The sequence below is a fragment of the Physeter macrocephalus genome, chromosome 9, assembly GCF_002837175.3.
Source record: "Physeter macrocephalus isolate SW-GA chromosome 9, ASM283717v5, whole genome shotgun sequence".
NCBI classification, from domain to species: Eukaryota; Metazoa; Chordata; class Mammalia; order Artiodactyla; family Physeteridae; genus Physeter; species Physeter macrocephalus.
This window is the reverse complement of record NC_041222.1, coordinates 56,596,932-56,622,766: the sequence shown is the minus strand read 5'-3', so window position 1 is coordinate 56,622,766 and position 25,835 is coordinate 56,596,932. Positions and strand designations below refer to the sequence as shown.

At 34.7% G+C, this 25,835-nt stretch overlaps 1 protein-coding gene across 5 annotated transcripts in view; it reads left to right on the top strand.

Annotated features, from left to right (window-relative positions):
* NFIB (nuclear factor I B) overlaps positions 1-25,835 on the top strand; it is a 236,600-nt gene that overhangs the window by 173,563 nt on the left and 37,202 nt on the right. For all 5 annotated transcript variants that reach the window (XM_024126838.3, XM_024126835.3, XM_024126837.3 and 2 more), the window contains exons 6-8: positions 1,055-1,173; positions 21,111-21,245; positions 25,055-25,239. In XM_024126838.3, coding sequence (XP_023982606.1) covers positions 1,055-1,173; positions 21,111-21,245; positions 25,055-25,239 — 439 coding nt within the window. The remainder of the gene's footprint in view (positions 1-1,054; positions 1,174-21,110; positions 21,246-25,054; positions 25,240-25,835) is intronic.

The following is a 25,835-nucleotide window of genomic DNA, read 5'->3' as shown; positions in this document are numbered from 1 at the left end:
ACCGTGTGCTAACACATATATATGGAATCTAAAAAAAAAAAAAAAAGGTTCTGATGAACCTAGTTGCAGGGCAGGAATAAAGATGTAGACAGAGAATGGACTTGAGGACATGGGGTGGGAGGGGGAAGCTGGGGCGAAGTGAGAGTAGCATTGATGTATATGCACTACCGAATGTAAAATAGTTAGCTAGGGGGAAGCAGCAGCATGATCTCCCTCTGCTTTGTGATGATCTAGAGAGGTGGGATAGGGAGAATGGGAGGGGGGCCCACAAGGGAGGGGATATGGGGACATATGTATGCATATAGCAGATTCACTTTGTTGTACAACAGAAACTAACACAGTATTGTGAAGCAATTATACTCCAATAAAGGTCTATTTAAAAAAAAGATATTTGAAATAGTTTATAATCAGTAAAGTACTATAAAAATTTTAATATTATTAAATATAGGGTTGCTACTAATAATTACTATTTTATAAGTGTCTTCTAAATGCCAGCCACTAAATGCATGAGCTTTACATTTAATAACTCATTTAATCCTCTCAACCACTCCCCTTTTTATTATTTCCATTTTACAGATGATTAAACTGAGTTTAGGAAGGTTAAGGAGTTTACTTATCTTTGAATTGATATGAAGGGATTACATTTTTAATGGCAAGTGCCCTACGAATGAACGTTTTTCATATTGATAATAATTATGAGTCAGGTACAATCGATAACAATTTTTAAATTAGTATACCTATCACATTAAGAATTCACTTTTTAGTACTGAAAATACTATTCTACTACTGGAAATATATTTCAACATGTAAATATAAACACCATATTTGTTAGGCAGGTACAGTTCTGATATAATAAATGATACATACAGCTAGAAATGTCTGCTACTCTTATTGATGTCTTAAATACTCACCATTATTTCAAAATGGTTCTGAGATACTGTTACTTGTGTTTGTGGAATTTCCACAGTAAGAATATTCTCAGATTATGTACTTTCAGATGCTACACATCTTTCTAGAAATCCCATTAACATTCACTATTGTCATATTTTAACAGCAAAAGACCCAAAACTATATCCATAGATGAAAATATGGAACCAAGTCCTACAGGAGACTTTTATCCCTCTCCGAATTCACCAGCTGCTGGAAGTCGAACATGGCATGAAAGAGATCAAGGTGAGTAATAAGGCATTGCCTCTAGGAACAGTAGAGTAAAATGTCAGCTCCTTTCATAAATTTTATTTAGTCAAAATTTCATAATTGAATCAATATGGATTATATTTTTTTCATGAAATGATTGCAATAAAATTATTTTTAAGGTCATGTACTAGTCAAATCTTGTTAAAGTTAAGTAACAAAATTCCCATATTTTTATGTGTTTATTAAACTTTTTTTTAGACAAAATGATCTTTTAGAACCCTCAATGTGTGTGTGACTGATGATGACCTGGCTACATTAGTTGGCTGGATTGTAGCAGAAGCACAGGTTCTGATTCAGTCAAATCAATTTGCTCCTCTTAATGGGGTATTTTAAGGAGGAGCCAGGCTTTAAGTGGTTCGCAGGTGCTAGTTACTGAAAGTTCCCATTTAAAGGAAGCCATACTTCCTTTTGGAAGTAGGTACAACATGAACAATAATTAAGTGTAATGTAAGACACTTGGTGTCTGAGTCAATCTAGTTATTCTATCTAGATAAAACTATAACCCAGTTCTAGGGCAGCTCTAGGGAAAAATATAACCTTAAGAAATAGGTATTATTTGACTCTCTGAATTCATACTTTGCTCTTTTTCATTCTTAAAATCTAGGGGAAAATATAGGGAAAAATATAACCTTAAGAAATAGGTGTTATTTGACTCTCTGAATTCATACTTTGCTCTTTTTCATTCTTAAAATCTATTGGATTAAATATATTTCATCGGACATACTCATGCCTTTTTGCCACAGAAGGAGATTATTAAACATGGAAACAAAGATTAACTAACAGTTTTTGTTGGTATGTGTGCAAATATGACTTATATCAGCAGCACAAAATGTATTTGAAAATTCTTTTAGATAAAATTCTCCATTTTATTAATGGAGGGTCTCCTTTAGCATGCTGAGATTTTTAACTAGTAAAGAAGGGGACAACGTGGGCACAGACAAAAGCACAGGCAAGCATTGAGGTGGGGAAGTAAATTTCTGAATGGCCATTTATGAGCCCTGTGGTGGGAGGCTGTGTGGATGGAAATAAAGGGAGTTCGTTTTAAGGAAGGATTTGAAAATCAGCTGGAGAGTTTGGGCTCTGAGATCTTACTCCACCTCCCCAATCTATTCTTTAGACAGAACCATCTTTTAAAACATAATAATGTCTGAGGCTTCCCTGGTGGCGCAGTGGTTGAGAGTCCGCCTGCCGATGCAGGGGTTGCGGGTTCGTGCCCCTGCGCGTCCGGAGCCTGTGCTCCGCAACGGGAGAGGCCACAACAGTGAGAGGCCCGCGTACCGCAAAAAACAAACAAACAAAAACAAAACATAATAATGTCATATCACTCCCCTACTTCAGTCACGTCCTGCTCCTCTTAGGAGAAAATCAGAATTCCTTCCTATGATCCACAGACCTTTTTCTTGTCCTCTGGCCTCTTGACCACTGCTCCAGCCTCAGCAGGGGCCGTCTGCTTCCTTCTTGCACTTGAGCCTACTGCTTCGTTCAGATTTGGAAATGCAATACCCAAGACCTTCATATAAGCCTCTGGCAAATTCTTGGTCAGTTTTCAGGTCCCAGCCTAAACTGAGTAATTTCCATATAAATCAGGTCTTTACCTCTTGACACCTTGTATTGTTCCTTCATTGTGCTTATAATAAGTAGTTCCGTATTTGTTTATGGGATTAATTGTCTAAATCTGTCTATACTATGAGGGCAGGGACTATATCTGTTTGGCTACTGTGTAACCAGCGCCTGGGAACCATGCACAACACTTAGTGCTTAGTAGGGGCAAATAAATATTTGTTGGCTACATGAACCATTGATAGGCAGAACACCAGTTTCATTAGCAAAGGCAGGGAATAACAGGGACTTAACCAGACTTGCAGAAGTAAGAATAAAAACAAAACCCTCAACCCTTTATATTTTATTGCTTGTTTTACTGACATTGTCAGCTTTTTCTAAACAAAGCCATATTTTCCTCATCAGAAAATTGTTCTGGAAAAGATTCTACTGGTAATAACAATAACATTGTGAATGTGTGGCAATAGATGTGTTGTGCAGAAGTGTAGGTGTTCTTTATTATAGAGAGTGTCACTCTGTAAGAACTGATTCCTCTTTCAGCCTATTGAATAAAGCCAATCTCAAATCATATTATAAAACATTTTTGAAAAGTAGAAGGGAAACTGTCATTCTTTCTTTTTGTAAAATTGTTGTATTGTCTTGGTGATTTTCTTTTGTCAAGATGACTGGAATTATTGGAGAAGTCTGTAAAGGCATTTTAAGAGTAAGAAAGAATGATCCATTCACACGTGTGCTTAGAAAAAAAAGTGTCACTTTAATTCAGAAGACTGAAGATTTTGTAATGTGCATAGTAAGCCCTTGTGGGAAGAAGACTTCAACTGCAATGAAAACATGAGGGCAGGACAGTACTATCATTATAAATTTGCTAAGCCAAATGCAGTCCTTTTGTTTGATGAAAAAAATTGCTTTCTTTAAACTTGCAAAGTAAAATGCCCATGGTTGTTCTTGTCCGTCTTCAAATGTTCTTTAGACATACTTGCCTGTCATGAAGGGAGTTTTCTAAAGGGCATATTGAGTACCACTCCATACTGTAATAGCTTTAGTACATGTCTAAAAATCCCTGCGCTAATTGTATGCAATAACAACTTATTGGTTGCTTAAAATGTATTTGTGCTTATAATTGGCAGAAATGTCTAAAATTCACTGTTAATTATTTCCTGGGTCTGCCTTAGTTATTTGTGTTAACTTTGCATTAACATCTACTTTTACCATAACCCTTAACAAAACTGAGTGAAATATGCGAATCAAAAATAACAAAATTATGAACAGTATGTGGCATTCCACCTTCCCTTATAATCTGAACCACAAACCTAAACCTTTGAGATTTATTCCAAGTAGGCAAAAATAAAGGATATATTGTAACTAAATGATTATACTCATTTCATTTAAAAAATTAGGCAAAATTTTAATACAAAATCTAGATTCATGCAGTGACAAATATTCCTATATTTTAATAATTTAATGAAAAAAGTGTTTTTATTTTAGCATATATAGAGATAATTATATCTTTATGGCTTTTCAAAGCACAAAAAAGTTACAATTTCTTGGAGATAAAAGAGTTGTAATTTTAATTTTGTAGAATATAGACATGAACATTTTCAAACTGAACACTGCTTAATAGGATTAAACATTTCGTAGGAATCTTTATAATTTGCTTAAATTTCTTCTGATAAATAGTGATAGAAATTAAATTTGTTAGAATCTACATTACATAATGTTTATGTTTTAACTTTATATTCTTTTATACATAAAAGAAGAAAAAAGAAAACTGGGCCAGTAACAAAGGGATATACAGCAGCTGTTACATTCTTTCCTAGATTCTAGAATATTTTTTTCTTGCTTAGTCTCTTTTATGAATTCCCTAGTCTCAAACCTCATGACTGGTTCTACCTCTACTGAAAACTTTGTTTTTTGGATACTGCTTTCCATCATTTTAATAGTTAAATTAATAGAACCAGGACAGCTTATCAATTTGCATGTTGAAAATTTCTTTTATTATTCTAATACTTACCCCACAAAATATTCCATCTGAGAGCTTGTCTACCTTAAATTTTTTCCCACCTGAGCCAGTTCACAGACTAAATTCCTCATTGATATAATTCTCTTGAAATCATTACAGTAGTCCTTTGTAACTTCTGATGTAAGAGGAAAAATAGAGGCAGGTCTTGGTTTTTCCTCTAATTTGTTACTTTCTTGGGACTAAAGCTTGTAGTATTTTTGTGGCCGGGAATTTAACAGACTAGTAATTGGTATGCTTGAACATTTGAAACAATTCTATGTTAGTATCACTTTGTCTCTGCCATTCTAATAGTCGCCGATCCATCTAAGCCTGAATATAAAACTCCTAAAACACTATTTAATAGACGTTTAGTGATATGGTAAATATATTTGTAATATACAGCTGGGCTTTCTAAATGGAAAATTTAACAGCTTCTTAGTCTAATGAGTATTTAAACAACTTGTAATCTTAGATAAAATGTAAATTCAGAAAGACTTTTAATGCAGTAAAATTTTATTAGTTCCTACACATTTAGAATTTGAGATAATTGAACTAAATTAACATTTATCAAATGCCTGTTATTTGCCAGGACTTTTTCTAGGCATTGGGCACATAAATATGAATAAATTAAATTTCCAGCCCTTGACCTGCTGAACAGAAATATAAATATAAATTTTTATTATTTATGAAAAAAGTTTCTTCACAGAGAATAAATAATGTAAATCAGGTTATGAGGGGACTGTCTCCATGCCCAACTTACTTTTAAGCATTATGAGAAATAAATCTTTACACAAAAATCAATAAATTGGTATTTCAGCAAAAACTAGCACTACTTAGAGGTGTATTGGTATGTAATTACAATTTTAAGAGTAGTTTAGAAATTTATACTGGACACTCAAATAGACAATATTTAGGCATCGCATTCTGGTTGCTATAGGTACCAGAAAAAAGCACTATTTAGAAAAGTTTATAGTTCTGTCGTACAAATAAGTCTTCAGCTAGTTTTTCTGAAGTTTTAATATATTTCCAAGCCCTAGAGATTTATTTGTGATAAATTTGCAAATGTTCTCATTAGTAATAGAGTCTTATATGTTGTGCTCAATTTTAATTTGCACTTTGTAGAGTTCTGTAAGGATATGATACTAAATAAATAATGAATTAAGCCAAAGGGCTCAAGGGAACACTGGGGGCTAAAGAGTAATAATGCCAGCTTAGTATCATGCATTTAATCAAGTATAGGAAATAAATAACAGTCAGTAGAGTGTGGTGACACTGACAGAACCGGAATCAGAGACCAGCCTTTCGTAAGTTTAAAAAAATGTTAATAGATATGCTAGATACAAGAGCATTCAACCAAGTCTGGAAATTTTTATTTAAACAAAAATTTAAACTTTTTTATTCATAAGTGAGTTTGTAGAATATTTAATATACTACTGTGTGCTGTGAATGTGAATATCCATGAGTGGATATTGACTGAATATGTTTATTAAGTTTGTGACTTCAGAACCTTTTTTCCCCATCTAAGAATCTATAGGGAGATTTAATCCTACATTCAAACTTGGGAAAACAGTGCTCTAGCCCAAACTACAGTCTGACAAATGATAAACTCTCAAGGTTTTTCTAGCTGTAGAAGTTGGGTGAATGAGCAGCTTTCACAAATAGTTGAGTAACTACTGACATTAAATGAAGTCCTAGAAAATGGCAAGGAAACAGCTTGGTAATCTCCTGGAAGAATGTTTAAGCTCCCTTTGGGGACCAGATAGAACACCAGCAATTCCTTACATTCCTAGAGTTTGTATCACAAGGATTAAATATCAAATGTCCAAATATCAAATTTTGAACCAGACAAAATCAAAGATACAAGCGCTTTTGATGGATACATGTGAAGAGATGGCTTGAATTTAATGTTTAAGTACAATTTTTAAGTTTTTTTGTTTAGCTTATTATTTTAAAAATATCAAAAATCAAGAACTTACAGTTCTTACAGAATTTGCAATGACTCTCCATATATTATGTCATCGGAGGGCAAACTCTGGGGATGTCTTCATCATAGTGTATTTCATTCTCTTCGGCTATACTGCTGTAGTTGAAAAATCACATTATGAACATCTTTCAAACAGAAAGGAAGACAATACGTTGTTGGTGAAGGCTTTCATCAGAATTCCTTACATTGCCTACTAATTAACAGATGTTTGTGCTCTTTTCATGTGTTGTAATCAGGAAGAGCATTTTGGATGGGACGCAAACTGTGTACATGATAGAAGGGACAATACTACTTACTAGGGGAAAGTGATACTCATATTTCTGTCCTCTGGAGGCTTAATGATTTGAAAATACAGCATTTTGTAGAAAAACCATCATGGATAATTAGTTTGAAAAAAATAACAACTTGCTGTGTGACACTGGCTCTCTAGATTGGTAGAACACAGTCTAAATTAGGAAAGTGGAAAATCCATGGGAGACAGTGTGCTTCGTTACCATATTTTACCATGAAAAGTTTCTTAGAGTGGTAAAAGGTTTTATTTCAAATCCATTTACACATTAATTTCCTATTTCAGTTTATTTTGAAGTAGTTTGGAAAGCCAGTTTCTTTTGAGTTATTATACCACCAATATCATATACAATAAGAAGTTGATTTTTCAGGGATAGAACACAGACTATTAGAAGCCTTAGGGGAGACATAGTTCAAGCTCCTTATCTGACAGATAAGCAATCTAAGTATCAGAGAGGCTGTCTCATCCATAGTGTCCAGATAATTAAGAGCAGAGCCTAGGTCTTCTTTTTCAAAGCATGATTTTTTTTTTTTCTTTCTGTTATCCTGCAACCCACCTAGGGAATCAATATATAAACTTACCTACATAGGGAGAAATGGACTAGGAGAATTTGAACACTGCTTAACAAGTCTTGGCAGGCGGACAGTTCTAGGGAGCTTCATGGAAGATTCTGTTAGACCTTGTAGAACTAGAATAAGTGTAGAGGTGAATTTTTGAGTTTTCAGGTCTGGAAGAATTGTCAAAACAAAATTTTAAGATGGTAAAATGTGTATCTTCTTTTTAAAAAAATCAACCTCTTAATATTTGTGCCATGATTAAGTTTTTGAACTAAAAAAAAAAAAGGGAGATATGAGTGCTTTTGATGGATAAATGTGGAGAAGAGCTGGTTTGGATGGAATGTTTAAGCACGATATTTAAAGTTTTAAAAAGCTTTTTGTTATAGAGAATGTCAAAAATAGAATCATAAAGTGAACTTCCATGTACCATTTTTTAGCTTTAACTGTTATCAATATTTTGCCCATCTTGTTTCATTCAATATCTTCCAGTTTTTTAAGTATTTTAAAGTAAATCCCAGATAATGTGTCATTTTACTTATAAATACTTAAGTTTCTAATAGACAATGATATTTATTTTTAAGACAACCCAATACCATTATTAATTTAACACATATAACAATAATTCGTTAATATATACTGTATAACCCATGTGCAAATTCCCCAGAATATCGTATAGGTTGTTTTGTTTAAATGAAGGTCCCAAACAGATCCAATACCATATTTGTATTTTCAACTTGTCTTTAACCTATAATAGTTCTATTAACTATTTTTATATTTACTCACTTTTGTATATCATTTATTTGTTGAATAAACCACATAAATTTAAATCTTTTCATTCAACAAATACATTTAAATTGAGGAAAACCAGACCCTCCTGCCATTTGTGGCTACCATTTATTGAGCACTTACTCCCTTTTAGGACTGAGCTAAGACTTTACATATATTTTTCTTTTCAATCCTATTTAAAAACAAGCTAACGTTTTACAGCTCATTAAGCTCATCACTACAGTGGTTAAGAAATTTGACATAGATACACAGATAAGTAGCAAAGATAGAATGGGAGCCCTTGTCTCTTCCGCTCCAGAATCCATGCTCATTATTACTGTATATACTGCCTTCCAAAGAAGTCACTGTCATGCTGTGTTCATGGTTTTGCAAACTAGTTACAAAACCTCTATGACAGTTTTTTTTTTTTCCTAACACATATGAAACTTTACTACAAATAAATACATATAATAGCAGAAGGGTTCACAGACTCCAGGAATTCATGAGTGCAGTTCTTGGGCTGGACTCAGGTTAAGAATCTCTTTTCCTTTTAATAATAAGATGTTGTTAATAAATAATCCTAAAGCCTAGAATGTCTTTAGTTGAGGTGTGTGATATACATTCAGTTTAAATTGGGCTATGTGTGTCAAAATATAAAAATTATATATTTATTGCTGTATATATATTTTTCTTTTCTATTCTAATTTTTTGCTATATGCCTAGGGCACTATAATGGTGAGCAGGAAACTATCAATATAAATAGTGGTATGGCCTTAGACAAAACACTTAATGTCAGTAAACTGAGTTTTCTCATCTGTGAGATAAAGTTGGATAGTAAGGTTCCTTTGTGTTATAATGTTCTGGATTTTAAATTAATTGAAGTCAGAGTATTTATAGATCTTTAATACTTGAATCTTTGGGCTTTCATTAACATGAATCTTTCTGAAGACTCTGAACATTTTCCATTTCCTAAATTATATTGTAGATGTTTATTTTAAATGCTCTTGTTGAATAACTTGATAATTGGCTGTTTAGGTGCTTGGAGGCATCATATGTTTTGCCTTATACCTGAGGAATGTGCAGTTCTTACAAATACAAGCCCTGTCCTGCACCATTCTGGTACAACAAATGGTTGAGAGAGATTGAGTTATTATAACAGAACATTGTTATGGGATCTGTGTCTCCTACTTTGAAAATAAATGACTCAGCCAGACGGCAACATTTATATTTTCTCTAAATGACTAGGGATATAGCAATAGGAGACCATTATCCTGTGACAATATTCTGTTTCATTGACATTATCTCACAAATGTAATTGGTCCATTACTAAATAGAGGTTTTGTTACTGATCAATTTCACGTGATTTCTAAAACCATTAAGATAATAAATATGCCATCATAGTAATTTCATTGACAGGATGTTCTTTTTTTCTTCATTTACATTTGTTAAAGGAGAAATATAGATTACGACTGAACTTAAAAACTACAACTTATACCAGTTTTGACTACTTTTCCATTAAAAGAAATGGAATATTGTGCAGAGTAATCATATTTGCATTGAGCTGCCAAAGTGACGACCTTAAAATTTTCATGATTTTTTTTGTCTGCTACACTAAACCACATCAAATCATAATTGTTCCTAAGCAATTAGTTTACTACTTAAGTTTAATGATTTTATTTGAAATAAGTTCCAGATCATTTCCAGGACTTTCCTGTAAATCCGCTAAAGTAACACATCAGTAAAATCAACCCTAACCATTACCAGCATGTATAATAACAGCATTAGTAACAACCTAAACCTTGAGATGTCTTGTAGCATAAATGTTGCTAAATGCATGGCTTTTCCCCAAATGTTCTCTAAAAAGTCATCTGTAATCTTGTTAAATTAGAACTCTTCCAGTATCTTTCTGACTTTTACAGTTAAGGTTACGGTATTGATTTTATTTTATAGTCCATGGCTCTCAGATGCTTAACACTAATAAGCCTCTATAGCCAAGAGGTTCTCCCAAGAGGCATGGCGAATAGCAGCTATTTACCTATGCCAATATTTAATAAGCATCTAAAATATACTCCAAATCTTGCATAATTGTTTGGTGCTTTTCCTCCTTTCAAATTAGATTTTCTGACATTACTCAAGATACTTTATCATCGTCTGTCTGTTGAAATGAAATTGCTTAATGGTCAAAAGTATTTTGAAGTGTTTTTTAAAAATAAGTTTTCATTTATTCAGTATTCACTCTTTTAGCATTGTTCTTCATTATTCAAGGCTTTTTTTTTTTTTTTTTTTTTTAATGTCTCAGGAAGGTTTTCGTGAGCTTCAAAGGGGTTTGAGCTTTAACGTGGTGTTGAGTGTTGGTGTAGCCTGGAGACTTTTTTTTTAAATAGAGCTGTGATAAACGGAGACTTGTAGCAACCTGCTACTTACAGGCTTGGGTTGGAATATACTATATGGAGAGACTTAAATTATCACAAAAGGTTTCAAATTGCTCAAGGATGTAGTAATATGCTTGTGTAGGTAAGATTAAATAACTCAAAGATTAAAGTAAGAATTTTCATATATTTAACATGAAGACTACCATATTTTCTGTTTTCTCCTTTGAAAAAGAACTGATTTCCTTAAAAGAAAAAAAGATTGAGAAATCTAATTGAAGATGATATCTTATCTCTTCTTAATGTAGCTTGCCGATTTTCCGAAGTTATTTTAGAGTGTGATAAATATATATATATGGAGATACTTTCTTAACATGGCAGCTAATTATTTTTTGAATCATCTGGCATCATCATCAAACTACTGTAGTGGGATTAAGTCCATATGTCTTGTCATAACATTCAGAGCTTTTTGTTAACTTGGAGTGTGTAGGAAGGACTTATTCACATTTGCCACAGAATCATAAAATTTTACATCTAGAAGAGTCCTTAGAAACAGATATTCAGATATTTCTTTTCAATTGTCTTCTCAAAATTATATTGTTTTGCCTTTAGCCAACTAAATTGCAAACGTTACATTAAAGCGTTTCATTTTACATTTTTGTAGCATCCAATATCTAAGACCAGTGAGGCATTTCCTTCTTAAAGCGTAATGTCTGGAACAGTATCAAGATCCGGTGTTGTCCACCCATCACTGGGAACTATTTATAATATTCTATGGACCTACAGGCAGTATTTTTTTCTCCAAATATGTATTTTACCATTTTTTATTATAAAAGGAAACATTATTTGTGGGGGATTTTAAAAACAAATTGTCAAATATAAACAAGAAAATAAAGGTCACCTGTAATTCTATCACATGGAGATAACTCATGTTAATATTTGGATATATTATATGCCAGTCTATTTTCTATATATTTTTTCTATGCGTATCCTATGTATTCTATGTCAATTAAAATTTTTGCACTAAATTGGGCTTATACAATATATGCTATTTTGTAAAGTCTTTTCTGTTTGTTTTTTTTTTTTGGTCTTTTATTTATAATATAATAGCATGTTACCATGTCATTCAATTTCCACTTTATAATGCTGCATAGTATGCCACCCTGTGGCTATACTATACAGTTTTGAAGGTGTGCTTTACTTGTGGATGTTTAGATAGTTTCCAACTTTTTGTATAGTTAATAAAGATACAGTGAACATCGTTGCATACAAATCTTTGTACTTAAATCTGATCATTTTGTTCCTGTCTAGTTCTATTCATTGTCCCCGGTACCTGGCATATTGTCTGGCACTAAATCACCAAATACATAGATGCTCAATGAAATTTTGTTAAAGGAATAAATACATTCCTACTGTAGAATTCCTGAGTTAAATATTATGTCCATTTCTCAGGCTTTTGATAAATATTGGCACAAAATCTGGAAAGGTCTTATCAATTTATATTCTCACTAGCAGTGCCTGAGTGGTTTGTTTAACTCCACTGTCATAGCCATACTACTTAGACACAGCACATGGCTCTGTAAGCAATTTTGAAGCGTGTCCTCTGAAATATATTTAAAGAACAGTGAATTTATGGCCTTGTGACTCTACCCATGCACCTCTTTTCTATCATTTATATTTCATTTAAACCATTGGGCATCACAGTACATCTTTTCTTGCCTGGAGCTGAGAGAGCCACATTTTATTGTGAAGGAAATGGGGAAATGGAGAGGGTACCTCAGGGAATATGCAAAGCTTTCAAGTAAAGATACCTACTTGGTCTCTCTCCTTTCTTGTCCTACAGACTCACTCCCTCAGGGTACTTCCCCACATAGGTCCTTTTTTTTTCTTTTTAACATCTTTATTGGAGTATAATTGCTTTACAATGGTGTGTTAGTTTCTGCTTTATAACAAAGTGAATCAGCTATACATATACATATATCCCCATATCTCCTCCCTCTTGCATCTCCCTCCCACCCTCCCTATCCCACCCTTCTAGGTGGTCACGAAGCATCAAGCTGATCTATCTGTGCTGTGCAGCTGCTTCCCACTAGCTATCTATTTTACTCGCACTTTGTCCCAGCTTACCCTTCCCTCTCCCTGTGTCCTCAAGTCCATTCTCTACGTCTGCGTCTTTATTCCTGTCCTGCCCGTAGGTTCATCAGAACATTTTTTTTTATGGCTGAGTAATATTCCATTGTATATATGTGCCACATCTTCTTTATCCATTCATCTGTTGATGGACACTTAGGTTGCTTCCATGTCCTGGCTATTGTAAATAGAGCTGCAATGAACATTTTGGTACATGACTCTTTTTGAATTATGGTTTTCTCAGGGTATATGCCCAGTAGTGGGATTGCTGGGTCGTATGGTAGTTCTATTTTTAGTTTTTTAAGGAACCTCCATACTGTTCTCCACAGTGGCTGTATCCCCGCATGGGTCCTTTATCTACAGGTAAAACTTAGGAAAGTAAGGATCAGTATGGTTCCCCACAGGGAAACAGTAGAAATAAATCCATCAAAGCTCTGGGCCGGGATCTTCTGTGCTTGGTAATTGCAGTATTTTACATAACATTTTTACAGTTATAAATAGCCTCTCCTCTAAACTTTCCTCTCCTGCACACAATTTACCCCCAGACAAAAATAGAGGAAGAGAAGCCTGGGTCTCTTTCAGTGCTTAGTTGGCAGAGTCATCCTCCCTGCCTTCTCCTTGTCCTCCGGGCACAGGGCCGAAGCTGTTTCCCTGTCTCAGGACTGACTCCGGATTTATGGCCTGAAGTAAAAGTATCAGATTTCCAGCTCCTGAAGTCGTCCCACACACCAGCTTTAGTAGCTTCTCATTTATTATCTCATGTATTATAAAGAGCATTATTATTTTATACAGATGGGTCATTCCTTTTTCCTGTTGTCGTGCAGCTTTCACCCGGACATTTTAATGGAAAGCAGAAATTCCCCAGTTTAGCTAATGTTCACTTGTCAGTCTGTTTTGTGTTGCTTGACAGAGTTTCAATGGAGTAACGGGCGTGTTAACCACCTTTGCCTTCTTCCAATGAGTTTGGTCTCTGAAGAGCTTTTCTATCTCCAGAGTTTCTATAAATCTATAAAGCTCTTTAAAATCCAGAGAAGTCTAAAACCTGTAAAAAATAAAGAAACTTGGAAAACTATGAGGAGTATTAAGTTAGTAAGACTTGTCAATATAATAAAACCTTGTCAAATCTTAGTCACTGGACTCCCTAAGCTAAATGTTCCCACATATGCACTTTTCTTCTTTGATCTGTATCATGCTCATACCATAGGACAAAAGTTTCATTGCACCTTGAGTTTTCTTCTGCAAAAAAAGAATCCTGTAACATCTGCTCAGCAGCTTGATAATGTAAAAAATAAGGAAGACATTTTTAACAATGATTGTAGCTTTATAAGCGCCTCATAATAAAATATACCTTAACATTAAATACTGGAAAATAAGAGAAGTCGGCAAGTGGTGATTTGTATCAAGAGGGTTCTTTTAGATTTGTTTACATATGACCTGTAAATAAGAAAGACAACTTAGGAAGATGTAAAAGGATTGGAATTTTAAAAGATTTTGAGGCAATTTGCTTCTTAGTTAACTAGATAGAAATATGTTTTTCTAAATCATAGGAATGGCACAGTTAATATATTTTAAGTTAGTGTTATGCTATGCTGAAAAGAACAGCTTCATAGAAATTCAAGAATTCTTGTGTGCTCTTACATAATTGACTTCAAATAGTTGTAAACTGTAAGTGTCATGTAGGGAAGAAGAAGAGGAATTTTTTTTTTTTTTAAAGAAAATGATGTGTTTTCTACGTAGGCGATAGAAATTCGACTTGTAACCTTAATCCACTGAAACATATTGGAAAAGCTAACATATTGCTCTCCTATATGTGAAAAAGGAGCAGGTGCCCCAGACAGGCAGGTGTTGAGGTAGCTGTTGGAGCTTGCCCTAGATCACTAGTTGACTTCAGTGAAGTTCTACTAACAGGTGGCTAACTGATTGGAGTGTCATGTGACATTTATCCCGGGAGCGACTTGGATGACAGGTTGCTACAGACTGAGGAAGGGGTCTTTGCTTTGATGAAGAAATTGCCAAAACTCATGTCTCATTAGTGTTTCCTAAGGTTCTTTGGAAGTGAACAACAGTTTAATTAAGGGCTGACGTAAACACGTTTCTGCACACTTTCCCTGCAGCGTTTTAGCACATTAGAATTGATCAAAATTGTTGCCTTGGGCTGACTTGAACAGATATACATCTGGAGCGCCATTTGTGCAAGCTGCCGACTAGTCGAGTACATACGCTGTGTTTCACAGCAATGCTCTTCCTTTGTAGATGAAATTACGTTGTTGGGAGATGAGTTGATCTAACTCTTTATTTGCTTAAGCCTTTATCTCTTTGAAGTGTTGCGGTGAAATGAATGACACATCAGGGCTTAGGATGTATGTACGTCAGAGTGCTAAAAAAAACTTAGAGTATGGCTAGTAAAAATTATGTGATAACTTGCTTTTGCAAAATACTTATTTAAAGGCATGTTTAAGTCTAAATGAACTGACTTATATAAGTAACCTACATGAACTTTTTCTTACATGGTAGTCTTCTATTGTGTATTTAACTACGCAATTGGTTTCTGAAGCCATAGCTAATTGTCCAATTATAAATCTATCCATGGGTGTAGACACTGAAGACGAGCGCCATCAGTGTGAATCTCCTTTAAAAAGATAGCCTCTCTAATTTTTTGCCGTTAAGAAGAATCCTTTCTATAATCCAGTATTATCACACTTGCAATTATTTAATGAATTTTTGTATTTAATGTCTGTCCTCTCTGCTGAAGTGTAAGCATCACCAGGACAGGGAGCAGGTTGTCTTGTTTAACATCTTGAACTTGATGCCTTTCCTTAGTTTCTCACACTTAGTAGAAGCTCAGTGACTGATTTTGTATTCTCTCTTTGCTTTACATTCAGTTCCTTCTCATCTGGTGGTATCTATTCATGCATCATACATTTTAAGATAGACTGACTGTGGTTGTTTCACTCGTCCTACGCTACTGGTTATCATTCCCCCAGATAGCTTCTTTCACATGCAAGAGATTCTAAAATAAACTGCCTAGACACAGTGTCTGCTCCACCTCTTCTACCTTCTTTTAATCCTAGATTTTAAAAAATTCTTTTCCTGAGTAGCATGATCTTGTCCTCCATATTTTTTTTGTGCCCTTGATAAAATCATCTTCTGTAGGAGGTAAACCATTAGTCAACTTTTTTAAGCATACATATAGGCATGCTATGGATATAACAAGTACAAAATAATAATGAAAAAAAATCAAATAATATAAGACACAATCATAAGATCATTAAGGATATCTAGACCACCAAAATTCTTTAGGAGGGATTACTTAAAGAGAAAGTAAATCAAGTTGGTTCAGTGGATAAAATATTGTTCTATAAATGGAATAAGAGGGCAGAAAAACAATTTTCTAGACCAAGGGACTATCCTGTGCTAGGAAAGGCACAGAGTTAGAAGCACATCCCTTCTGGCCCCCCTTCTCCTCCAGAAGACCATAAACAAATTAGCTTAAAGTTTAAATAAAATAGAATGATAAGGAAAGACTAAAGTAAAAATGCGGTACCATGATGTTAGAATGAGGAAGGTATCATCTGAAGGAGATGATTCCAGCTACTGTTTTTATGATGAACCACGATGAGGAATGTTTAAGAAAGAGAAGAGACAGGAAATTCTTGATTTAACCATTTAATCAAATGGGCCGAGTTGGGGAATGGAAAAAAATAGAGCTTTTGGAAAGTTTTCCCTTTGGCAGTCAATTCATTTATATAGTGCTGCTTTCCAAATCACATTTAAATTTCTTTGCCTGGTTTCAAGCCCTCACTGTCCTCTGCTTCCCTCTCCTCCACCACCAGCAGCTCCTGCCTCCTTCCCACCAGTAAAAATACCAGCTAATCCTTTTCATATCATCTGGCTTCTCTCTTCAACTTCTTTATTTCATGTATTACTCAACTTATGCATTAATAGTATGTATTATTATTCAACTTATTGTATATTTATATATTATTCAGCTTTATTATTATTCAACTTATTTTCAACATAATCCTTTTATGTATGATTCTTCCTGCTTGAAGGACATTAGATTGTGAAAAGCATGACATTTGTTTTTCTCCACAGAAAGGTCACGTAAAAACATCTTTCCTATATATCCACTCCTCAAACATGTTTTTTCTGTAGCATACTAGAGCATTAAAAATAGCAACGATATCATTTTTCAGCTTGGCATGAGGTCTATTGGACTTCAGACGTTCAAAATAAAATTAAAATAAAAACAATGCGAGCTTGATTCATGCTTAAAATGCAATAGCTAGAAACTCTACCCTTATTTCTCCCAGATAATTGACCTTTTATTTTTATTCCCTCTTCAGGCCAGAGAGTTTTTTTTTTCTTTGTGAGGGGGTAGGGGGTTCATTTTGTGTCACCTTAAGTACTTAGTGCCTTGTACAGGCTGTATAGCAGTATATTTTTATTGATTAATGGGCCCAAGGTTAATTTCATTTAATGGGAAAACAAAGGCAGTTAAGCCTACTTACTAATACTTCCATTCTTTATCTGTTTCTTTAAAAAACTGTTTCACTATGGACAGTGGACCTTCCCATTCTTATTTTTACTTACTTTAAGCTAATTTTATTGTTTAAAAAGAAGGCAGTTTATGGTCCCTTTTACAACTTGGAAGAGTTAATTTTGTTTCTGCAGTGTTGGCCTCTATAATTCCCCTGTGTGTTTTGAACATGAAGGTACCATTATTATTCAGTGTATGCCTAAAGAGAGCTAGAAAATAAATGGACCTGTAATAATTACCCAGTAAAGCCAAGTGTATCATTTTGACTAAGAAACTGCAAAGGCTTCGCTTCTCAAAAATTACATAATCACCTATATTGTTGAATTTCTCTGTACAAACACCCCTGATTTATATGTCCTTTATGAAAAGAGGCTCATGTGAATTCGCCTGGGTTTAATGAAAATTCTGAAATAGTTGTTGTAGTTGCAATAGCCTTGGTTGATCTTTTCCAGAAATGACATAACTAGAATGACACTCATTCTGCTTCCCAAACTCTGGTCATATTTAATTGTTTTTAAATGATGTATAGTATATGCTTTATTACTTATACTGTGGAGTCTTTAGGAACTCATTTACCCACGTTAATTTAATTCAAAATTTATATTGAAACACAAGTAAAGCATAAGAGTGTCAATAGAAACTTACCAGTTTCTTTTTCTAAGAGTTACTTTTTTTTTTTTTTCTGTACACGGGCCTCTCACTGTTGTGGCCTCTCCCGTTGCGGAGCATAGGCTCCGGACGCACAGGCCCAGCGGCCATGGCTCACGGGCCCAGCTGCTCTGCGGCATATGGGATCTTCCCGGACCGGGGCACGAACCCGTGTCCCCTGCATCGGCAGGCGGACTCTCAACCACTGCGCCACCAGGGAAGCCCTAAGAGTTAATTTTAAATTAAAAATTTGGAATGGAAACTTATTACATCATCTGTAAAGTGAGGGATGTTATAGAGGTTCTTTCCACCTCTAACAATCTATATGTCTGTCATTAACTTGCAGCAGGCCAAAACCTATATTTGTGTATTACCTTTTTAAAAAAAATAATAAATTTATTTATTTGTTGCTGCTCATGGGCTTTCTCTAGTTGTGTTGCGCGGGCTTCTCATTGCGGTGGCTTCTCTTGTTGCTATGGGCTCTAGGCGCACGGGCTTCAGTAGTTGTGGCACACTGGATTAGTTGCTCCGCCGCATGTGGGATCTTCCCGCACCAGGGCTCGAACCCGTGTGCCCTGCACTGGCAGGTGGATTTCTTAACCACTGCACCACCGTGGTAGGCCCTGTGTGTTACCTTTTAAAATCACATAGCTCTTAAGTGGAGTCAAATATTATTTTTGGCATTTTTAAGGAAACTTAGCTGAAATGAACTTCCTTTTGCCTATTTTTTAAATGGTTTAAAAAGTTTTTTTTTTTTTTTATGTAGCAGCATTAGTCGCTGTGGTTTTGTTAGTAAAAGTTTCTTTCCTTTCTTTTTTTTTTTTTTCTTTTTGAGAAAGATATAATGAAATGGTACACTGACTCATCAAAGTTCTGATAGGTTAGTGACAGCCAGTTAGTCACAAATTGTAGCTTACGGCTACAAGTACGCCTGTCATTTTTTTGTAGACTATGATGTCTACTGTAGTTACAGTAGCATATGTATTCTTTACATGCCAGTGTGCTGAAAACATATATTTAATTTTATTGGATGCCTTTACCAGAGCTTAGGTAATTTTTAAAATGGTAAAACAGTGATAACTAGTTTCTTATATTAATAGCACCATGAAGTTTTTTTCTCATGTCAAAAAAAGTTCTTAATTAAAAATTCAAATTGTATATATATATTTTATGTGTGATAAAGTCTTGGGGTTTTTTTCTTTTAACAAAATTTTCTCCTTTTATGAGAAGAAATATGAAAATATTTCTTAAACTGAAGTATTTATAGGTGAAATTATATGATGCCTGGGATTTGCTTCAAAGTAATGCAGGGGGAGGGAGTATAGATGGGCTAAAGATGAAATAATTGAATAATTGAAGAAGCTGAGTGATGAGTACTAGAGAAGAATCCATTATTATTTTGTCTACCTGTGTATATATTTAAAGTTTTTGATAATAGAAATCTAAACTTCATGGTTCATGTGATTTTTGGAACATTTTACTATACATTATAAACCTCTGTAAAAATCAGCATTACTCTAGGTGTTGGAAAAAGGGCACATCTCTCCTTACCAACTGGAGTTCCCTCCTGAATTCCGTATTCCAACTAGCTGTATGGTATAGTCTCATGGTCATCCAAGATGATGACTTTCTAAATTAGTTATTTATTGAACTGGGTTAATTCTGTTGAAATATCTATTAGTGCATTAGCTCTATCTCTACTCTTATTTCAAGTCTCATATCTGTCTTTTGGCAGTATTAAATATTTGTGGGATGAATGAATGAACGAAGCTCTGAATACTTCTCCTGTCATAGCACTTTTTATAATTCCTTTTTAACTTGTCTGTATCCCCTGTCTAGATTTCAAGTTTTATAGAGGCTGAAGCCAAATCTAGGTCACAGTTGTGTCCCCAGTATCTAGCAGAGTGTCTGGCCTACACTAGACCTTCAGTAAATATCTGTGGAATGAATGTAATAATTAATTTATCTTCTTAAGTGGTATCCAGGATTACTGTCTTTATTTCAGCTAATTCATCCTCCATGTAGTTTCTGGAAGGATTGCTCTATACAGCAAATATGATCCTATTTTGCCCATCAATAATGTTTTCTTATCAGGGTAAGCATTCAGACATTTATACATGAAATCTGAGACCCCTCATTGTGTGGGTCCTGCCAGCTGTTCGCTCCCTCTCTCATCTTTGTACTTCACCACTCCACAGACTATGTGTAGTACTTACATATTTTATGCCCCCCTCCTTTGGAACATTTCCTCCTTCTGGGAATGTCACCCCCATCCATGTTTTAAACATGGTGTCACTGGGGGCACCATCCTTAACCTGGGGAAGCTGAGGTGATCACTGCCCCTGTGCAGTGAGGCTGGAGAAGTAGCAGCAAACACCACAACACCTCTGCTCTCAACACACTTTCTCCTTCTCAACTGTTGACAACCATTTTCTTCTTACCATTTTTCTCTTTGCTGACTGTGACTATCCCTACAGCAGCAATTACTTTTTTATTTTTTGTAACATCCTCCGTTTGCCTGGCAAATAGAGGAACCCAATAAATATTTGCAGAATGAACAAATTAAGAAATGTCTTTTTTGCTAAACAAGTAATGAGTTTTCCATAAAAGATGTTAAATCAGTGATAGATTATACTTACCAGCATACTCAAGGGTTGTTTTTCACATTTGCACCAGGTTTTCTCTATTTTTTCAGTCGGTCAAAAGACAAACCCCTGAATTGTATACATTTAAGAATGAAATGCTGAGGTTAGAAAAGACCTTGATGTGAACCAGGGGACTGAGGGAAACGTGATGCTTAGTTGTTCAGAAGTTCAAAATTTACTTAGTGATCAGAATAATTCCGATGATATTGTTAATGAAGCCTTGGGTTAGCTTCAGTGGAGATTGTTTCTGATAGATATTTCAAAGCTCCAACGTAGCTGGGTCTTTGACCCTCAGTATGTATTTTGTAAAAGAGCAAAAAGTACAAAAATCATAAAATGTTGGAAAATGAGATCTTTTACTAGGTTGATGTGAACCTTGCAGCTTAAGAAAGTTGTAAAGCTTGGGCTTTCCTCTCTTTCTTTGCAGATATGTCTTCTCCGACTACTATGAAGAAGCCTGAAAAGCCATTGTTCAGCTCTACATCTCCACAAGATTCCTCCCCAAGATTGAGCACTTTCCCCCAGCACCACCATCCCGGAATACCTGGAGTTGCACACAGTGGTAAGGAGTTTAAAGCATAGAATAGAAACCTCCCTCTTGTTTGCAGACCCTAAACCCTCAAGGATGGATCAAGACTCTATCCTTATAGCTAAGGTGACCTATTTTCTCAACCAAAGAGGGAGGGTTGTAACCTGATCCAATGAGGAAAGATTTTAAAGCCATACAATTAAATAGCATCTACATAATGTATTTTTAAATTGCCTGTATTGGAAAGATTACAATCACAAAAAATAAGAAAATATATAGTTATCTTAACAGTAGCTTCCAGGTTGGTCCTAATTTTATATATTTTACTAAGAAAAAGATGGAGTTTCAAGTATGCTGCTGAGTTAGAGTATTTCCAGCAGCATTGATATATAGACACTATTTCCATAGATACTATTTTCTCTACAGAAATCAATATTTTAACTACTTATTTGGGAGTAAAATTAATCAGAAAAATAAAAGAAGTACTTTTCTTTGACAATTATTTCATATACATAAATCCTTCCTGTGGGCTAGTACACTTGATATTATGTTTAATATCATAATTTAAATAGGAAAAAGAATCCAATATTTCACATTTATACTTTGAGGAATAATTAATGTTAAATCCTCTTTCAAAATTAAAAATGCGATATAATTCATAAGCAATACTCCATACTTTTTACCTATTGCTCTTAAACCCTAGAGAGGAGTAGTCTGAATTTTAGGTGGAGAAAGTTTATTATATTAAAAAAAATACGTTTATAGTGATACTCTTATTGCTTTAAATTTATGGTGAGACAACTCTTTATTCTTCAAAAAAACTGAATCTAGATTTTAAACCTTTATTCAAGGGATATAACATCTGTTTATAATAAAGTTCTTAGCTTTGGTCTATAAATATATATTGATATGTATTGTCCCTATACTTAAAAATGCATGGCCTTCAATGCTATCATTAAGACAATTATAAAATTAAGAGAAGAATATACAAGTCAGCTGTGGTATATAAAATTTTTTACATTTATTTATTGTACTGCTAAGATAGATGAAAAAATCAGTAACTATTTCATACATTTGTAACTTTGAGTATTTGGGCAAAATTAACTTAGAAGTCAAATCACCCATTTATTTTGATATCTGATTAAAGTGTTCATATTTCTAATATTTGGAAAAAATTCAGCAGTACATTTTTACATGATAAACCATGAGAGATCTAGATAAGCCTTCCACCTTTGTCCTTTACCATATATATGTTCAATATGTAATATATTAGGGCCTGTGGCAGACACCCTATCATGAGAAACAGTTTCTCTCCTTAAAGAGCTCATGGCATAGTGGGGAGAGAGAGGGACCATATCATCAGCCAGGCATCGAATATGAACAGGATTACATTCTTGGAGGAGGATTAGATGCCTGGAAGAGGTGTGTTCTCAACTGAAGTTTGAAGAGTAAGTTCACCACAAGAAGGAACAAGCCAGGGGGACGGTCATTTCAGGCAGAGCGGATAGCGTGTATCAATGCAGGAGAGGTCATGGCAGCAAGGAACTGCCATATGTTGAAGGATCCGCAAATGTTGAAATGTGCCCTGAATAGGAGAGAGTGGCCAGAGATGAGGCCAAAGAAGTGGAGCAAGACTGGGTCTTAAAGCACTTGAGGTCTGTACAAACCTGTGAAGTTGTTGGGATTTTATTATTGAAGCAGTAGGGAGCCATTGAAAGATTCTTAGCAGAGAAGTTCCATGATTTAAATGATATATTTTTTTAAATTATTAATTTGAGACTATGCAGGATATATTGGAAGGAGCAAGACTGGAGGAAAGAAGGCAATTAGGAAGACTTTGTAATATCTAGGCAAGGAATACATAAATGTACATGTATGCATGCATGTATGTATGAATTCTTTCATAAAGAAGGGAAACATTTTTTGCCTTGTAGTTTGCTTTTCTTTCTTTAAAGGACTAGAATGACTTTTATTGATAAAGTAGCCATTTTTACTTTCATTGGGAATTCTACATTCTATCTAGTTTGTATCAGGCCAGCCAGAGCTTATTTGAGCATAAGTACGTGGGAGCCCAGAGATTTGAGCTTTGATTTGCTATGTACCAGTTCGGATCAAAAGATATCTCTTCCAAAACTACTGATGCCAAATGATCTTAAAGCCCAGAGGACCCATGATGGAGCTATGTATATATCCTCCAAGGTTTTGTGTACAGGTATAAGTAAAGACGGTGGTTAAATTGAGGTGAGATTAAGAGCACTTCAACACTAAGTCAAAAGATGTGCAATTTAATTTAGGCGTTGGCATTTTCTTAAATTATACATTCAAGTGTGTATACTTCTTAAATAAAGTAGTATTTCAACAAGGAGTTTTGTTTTAAGAAACATGCAATTGTTCTCTGAAATGCATCCCTTTGATGGAGGATACTCAAACTTCAGTGTGTGCAAAGATTACGTGGGGCACTTGTTTAAAATGCACTTTCTGGTGCCTCACCCCTGGAGGTCCTCATCTAGTAGGTCTGTGGTTAGGCCCAGGAATCTGTACTGTAGCAACAATCCAGAGGATTCTGAGTTCCCTGGACATTCAGGGAGCAGAGTTGTGACCATAAAACTGAGTTTATGATTCTTCTATGATGTACATTTTAAATTTCTTGTATCTTCTGAAAAAGCTTTCTTTGGGGAAGATAAGGAATATCCCTTAAGGTTAATTTTTTTTGTACGTAATTACAAAGCTGGAGATAAGTCATTCCAGATGATTTTCATTTATAGGTCATGGAAGGAATTTATTTTTCATATTGTTTGCTACATTGTCTCATAAAACACTAAACATTTATCATATAAATTTCCTATGATCTGGATCAAAATGGTAAATAGAAATAGACAGTTAATCTTCACTTCTATATATACTGGTTGATACTCTTAAATTGTACTTACGTAAAGTACAAATTAAACATCATGGAGATAATGATTGTGCAATTGTATCCTTTCTCCATTTTTAAACTTAAGCATTATATTTTAAAAACTAAATAATAAATTATGATCACACTAATTTTGAAAAATTACAGTAAAATTAAACATTATGTACATTATTTCTCTTTATAAAATATGTGATTTATGGGTAAGTTCATATGCCTATATGAAAGTTTAAATTTCCATTTCTGAGGGTTTTGTTCTTGGTCTTATCTCAATAATGTCTTTTGAGCTACATGTAGTAAAAGTTAGAGTAGGAAGAAAATAGAACTCTTTTGGTTTTAAAAGGAACCTTTTCATTAAAAAAAAGAGTTCCCAGGTTTATGTTCATATATTCCAAAGCATTTATACAGTGATCAGGTAATTATTCAGGACATTACTAATTATTGGCTTCCCTTCTAAATAATGCAAAATATTTACTTAAAATTGGAGTACACTTCTGTTTTGAATTTTGGTAGAAACTGTGTGGGTCCCCTGCCCTTTACTTAATGCTGTGACTTGGTCTGTACTTAGGAGACAAAGACTTTTTAATCAAAGAATGTGTTCTGATGAGAAATAACTTTGCTTAAAGAAATATTTTATGAATTATTGGCTTAACCTGTAAAAGAGAACCTTCTTTTTTTAAAACCATTCATAGATCTAGAAAGCAAGATTGATTGTTCGTTCCCTAGACTGGAGGTGATATCTGTGTGGGCTTAGCAGTCCTGGCATGGAGGATAATAGTAAAAGACTAGCTTATTTTAAGAGAGTTTGGTTAAATCAGAGGGAGGAAATGAAGAGCCTTCGGTTGTATAGTTTCCCAGGATTCTGTAGGATTGGGACGGAGCAGTATGGCCAACAGCTAATGAGTCCTCTTTCCTTTCCTGTCTCCTGCAGTCATCTCAACTCGGACTCCACCTCCACCCTCACCGTTGCCATTTCCAACACAAGCTATTCTCCCTCCAGCCCCATCAAGCTACTTCTCTCATCCAACAATCAGATATCCTCCCCACCTGAATCCTCAGGATACTCTGAAGAACTATGTACCTTCTTATGACCCATCCAGTCCGCAAACCAGCCAGGTAAAAATGAGAGAGAACATATAATTAAAGCACAGGTCTAACGGTAAGCCCTGAAGCTTACTTAGACAGTGTGTCTGGCAGAACAGCAAGCTTTTGAAATCCATCTTCAGGAAGTTTCTTGGTGACTCACTAAGTTTTTATTGAAAGGTGGCTGAATGACAGGTAGGAAGTGTGTTGCCCCAAAGGAAGGGGCACATTTGTGAAGATGTTCTTGGTTTGATGTTTGGGGATTTTCATTGAGTGAAGAGAAAGTTAATTTAGAAGGTCCACTGACAAAAATGTTCTGAGCTGGAGTTCACACCTCTGAAATACTTGGTTTGACACAGAGACAAAGTGCTTATTTCAGGCAGAAGCGAAGTATGAGCTAAAATAAACACACACAAAAGACCTTACAGTTGTATTTATAGACCAACTATTAGGTATTAAAATAAGCTTTGGTAATGTAAACATTTTCAGTGTTTGATGACTACTTGAATATTCTTTGCTCAGACATGACTATGTTTCATAATGAGTGACATTACCAGAAGTCTTTTTTTTTTTTTAATTTTTATAATGGTAAACACTGTGCAGTGGCTTTAAGGATTCTTTGTATAAGT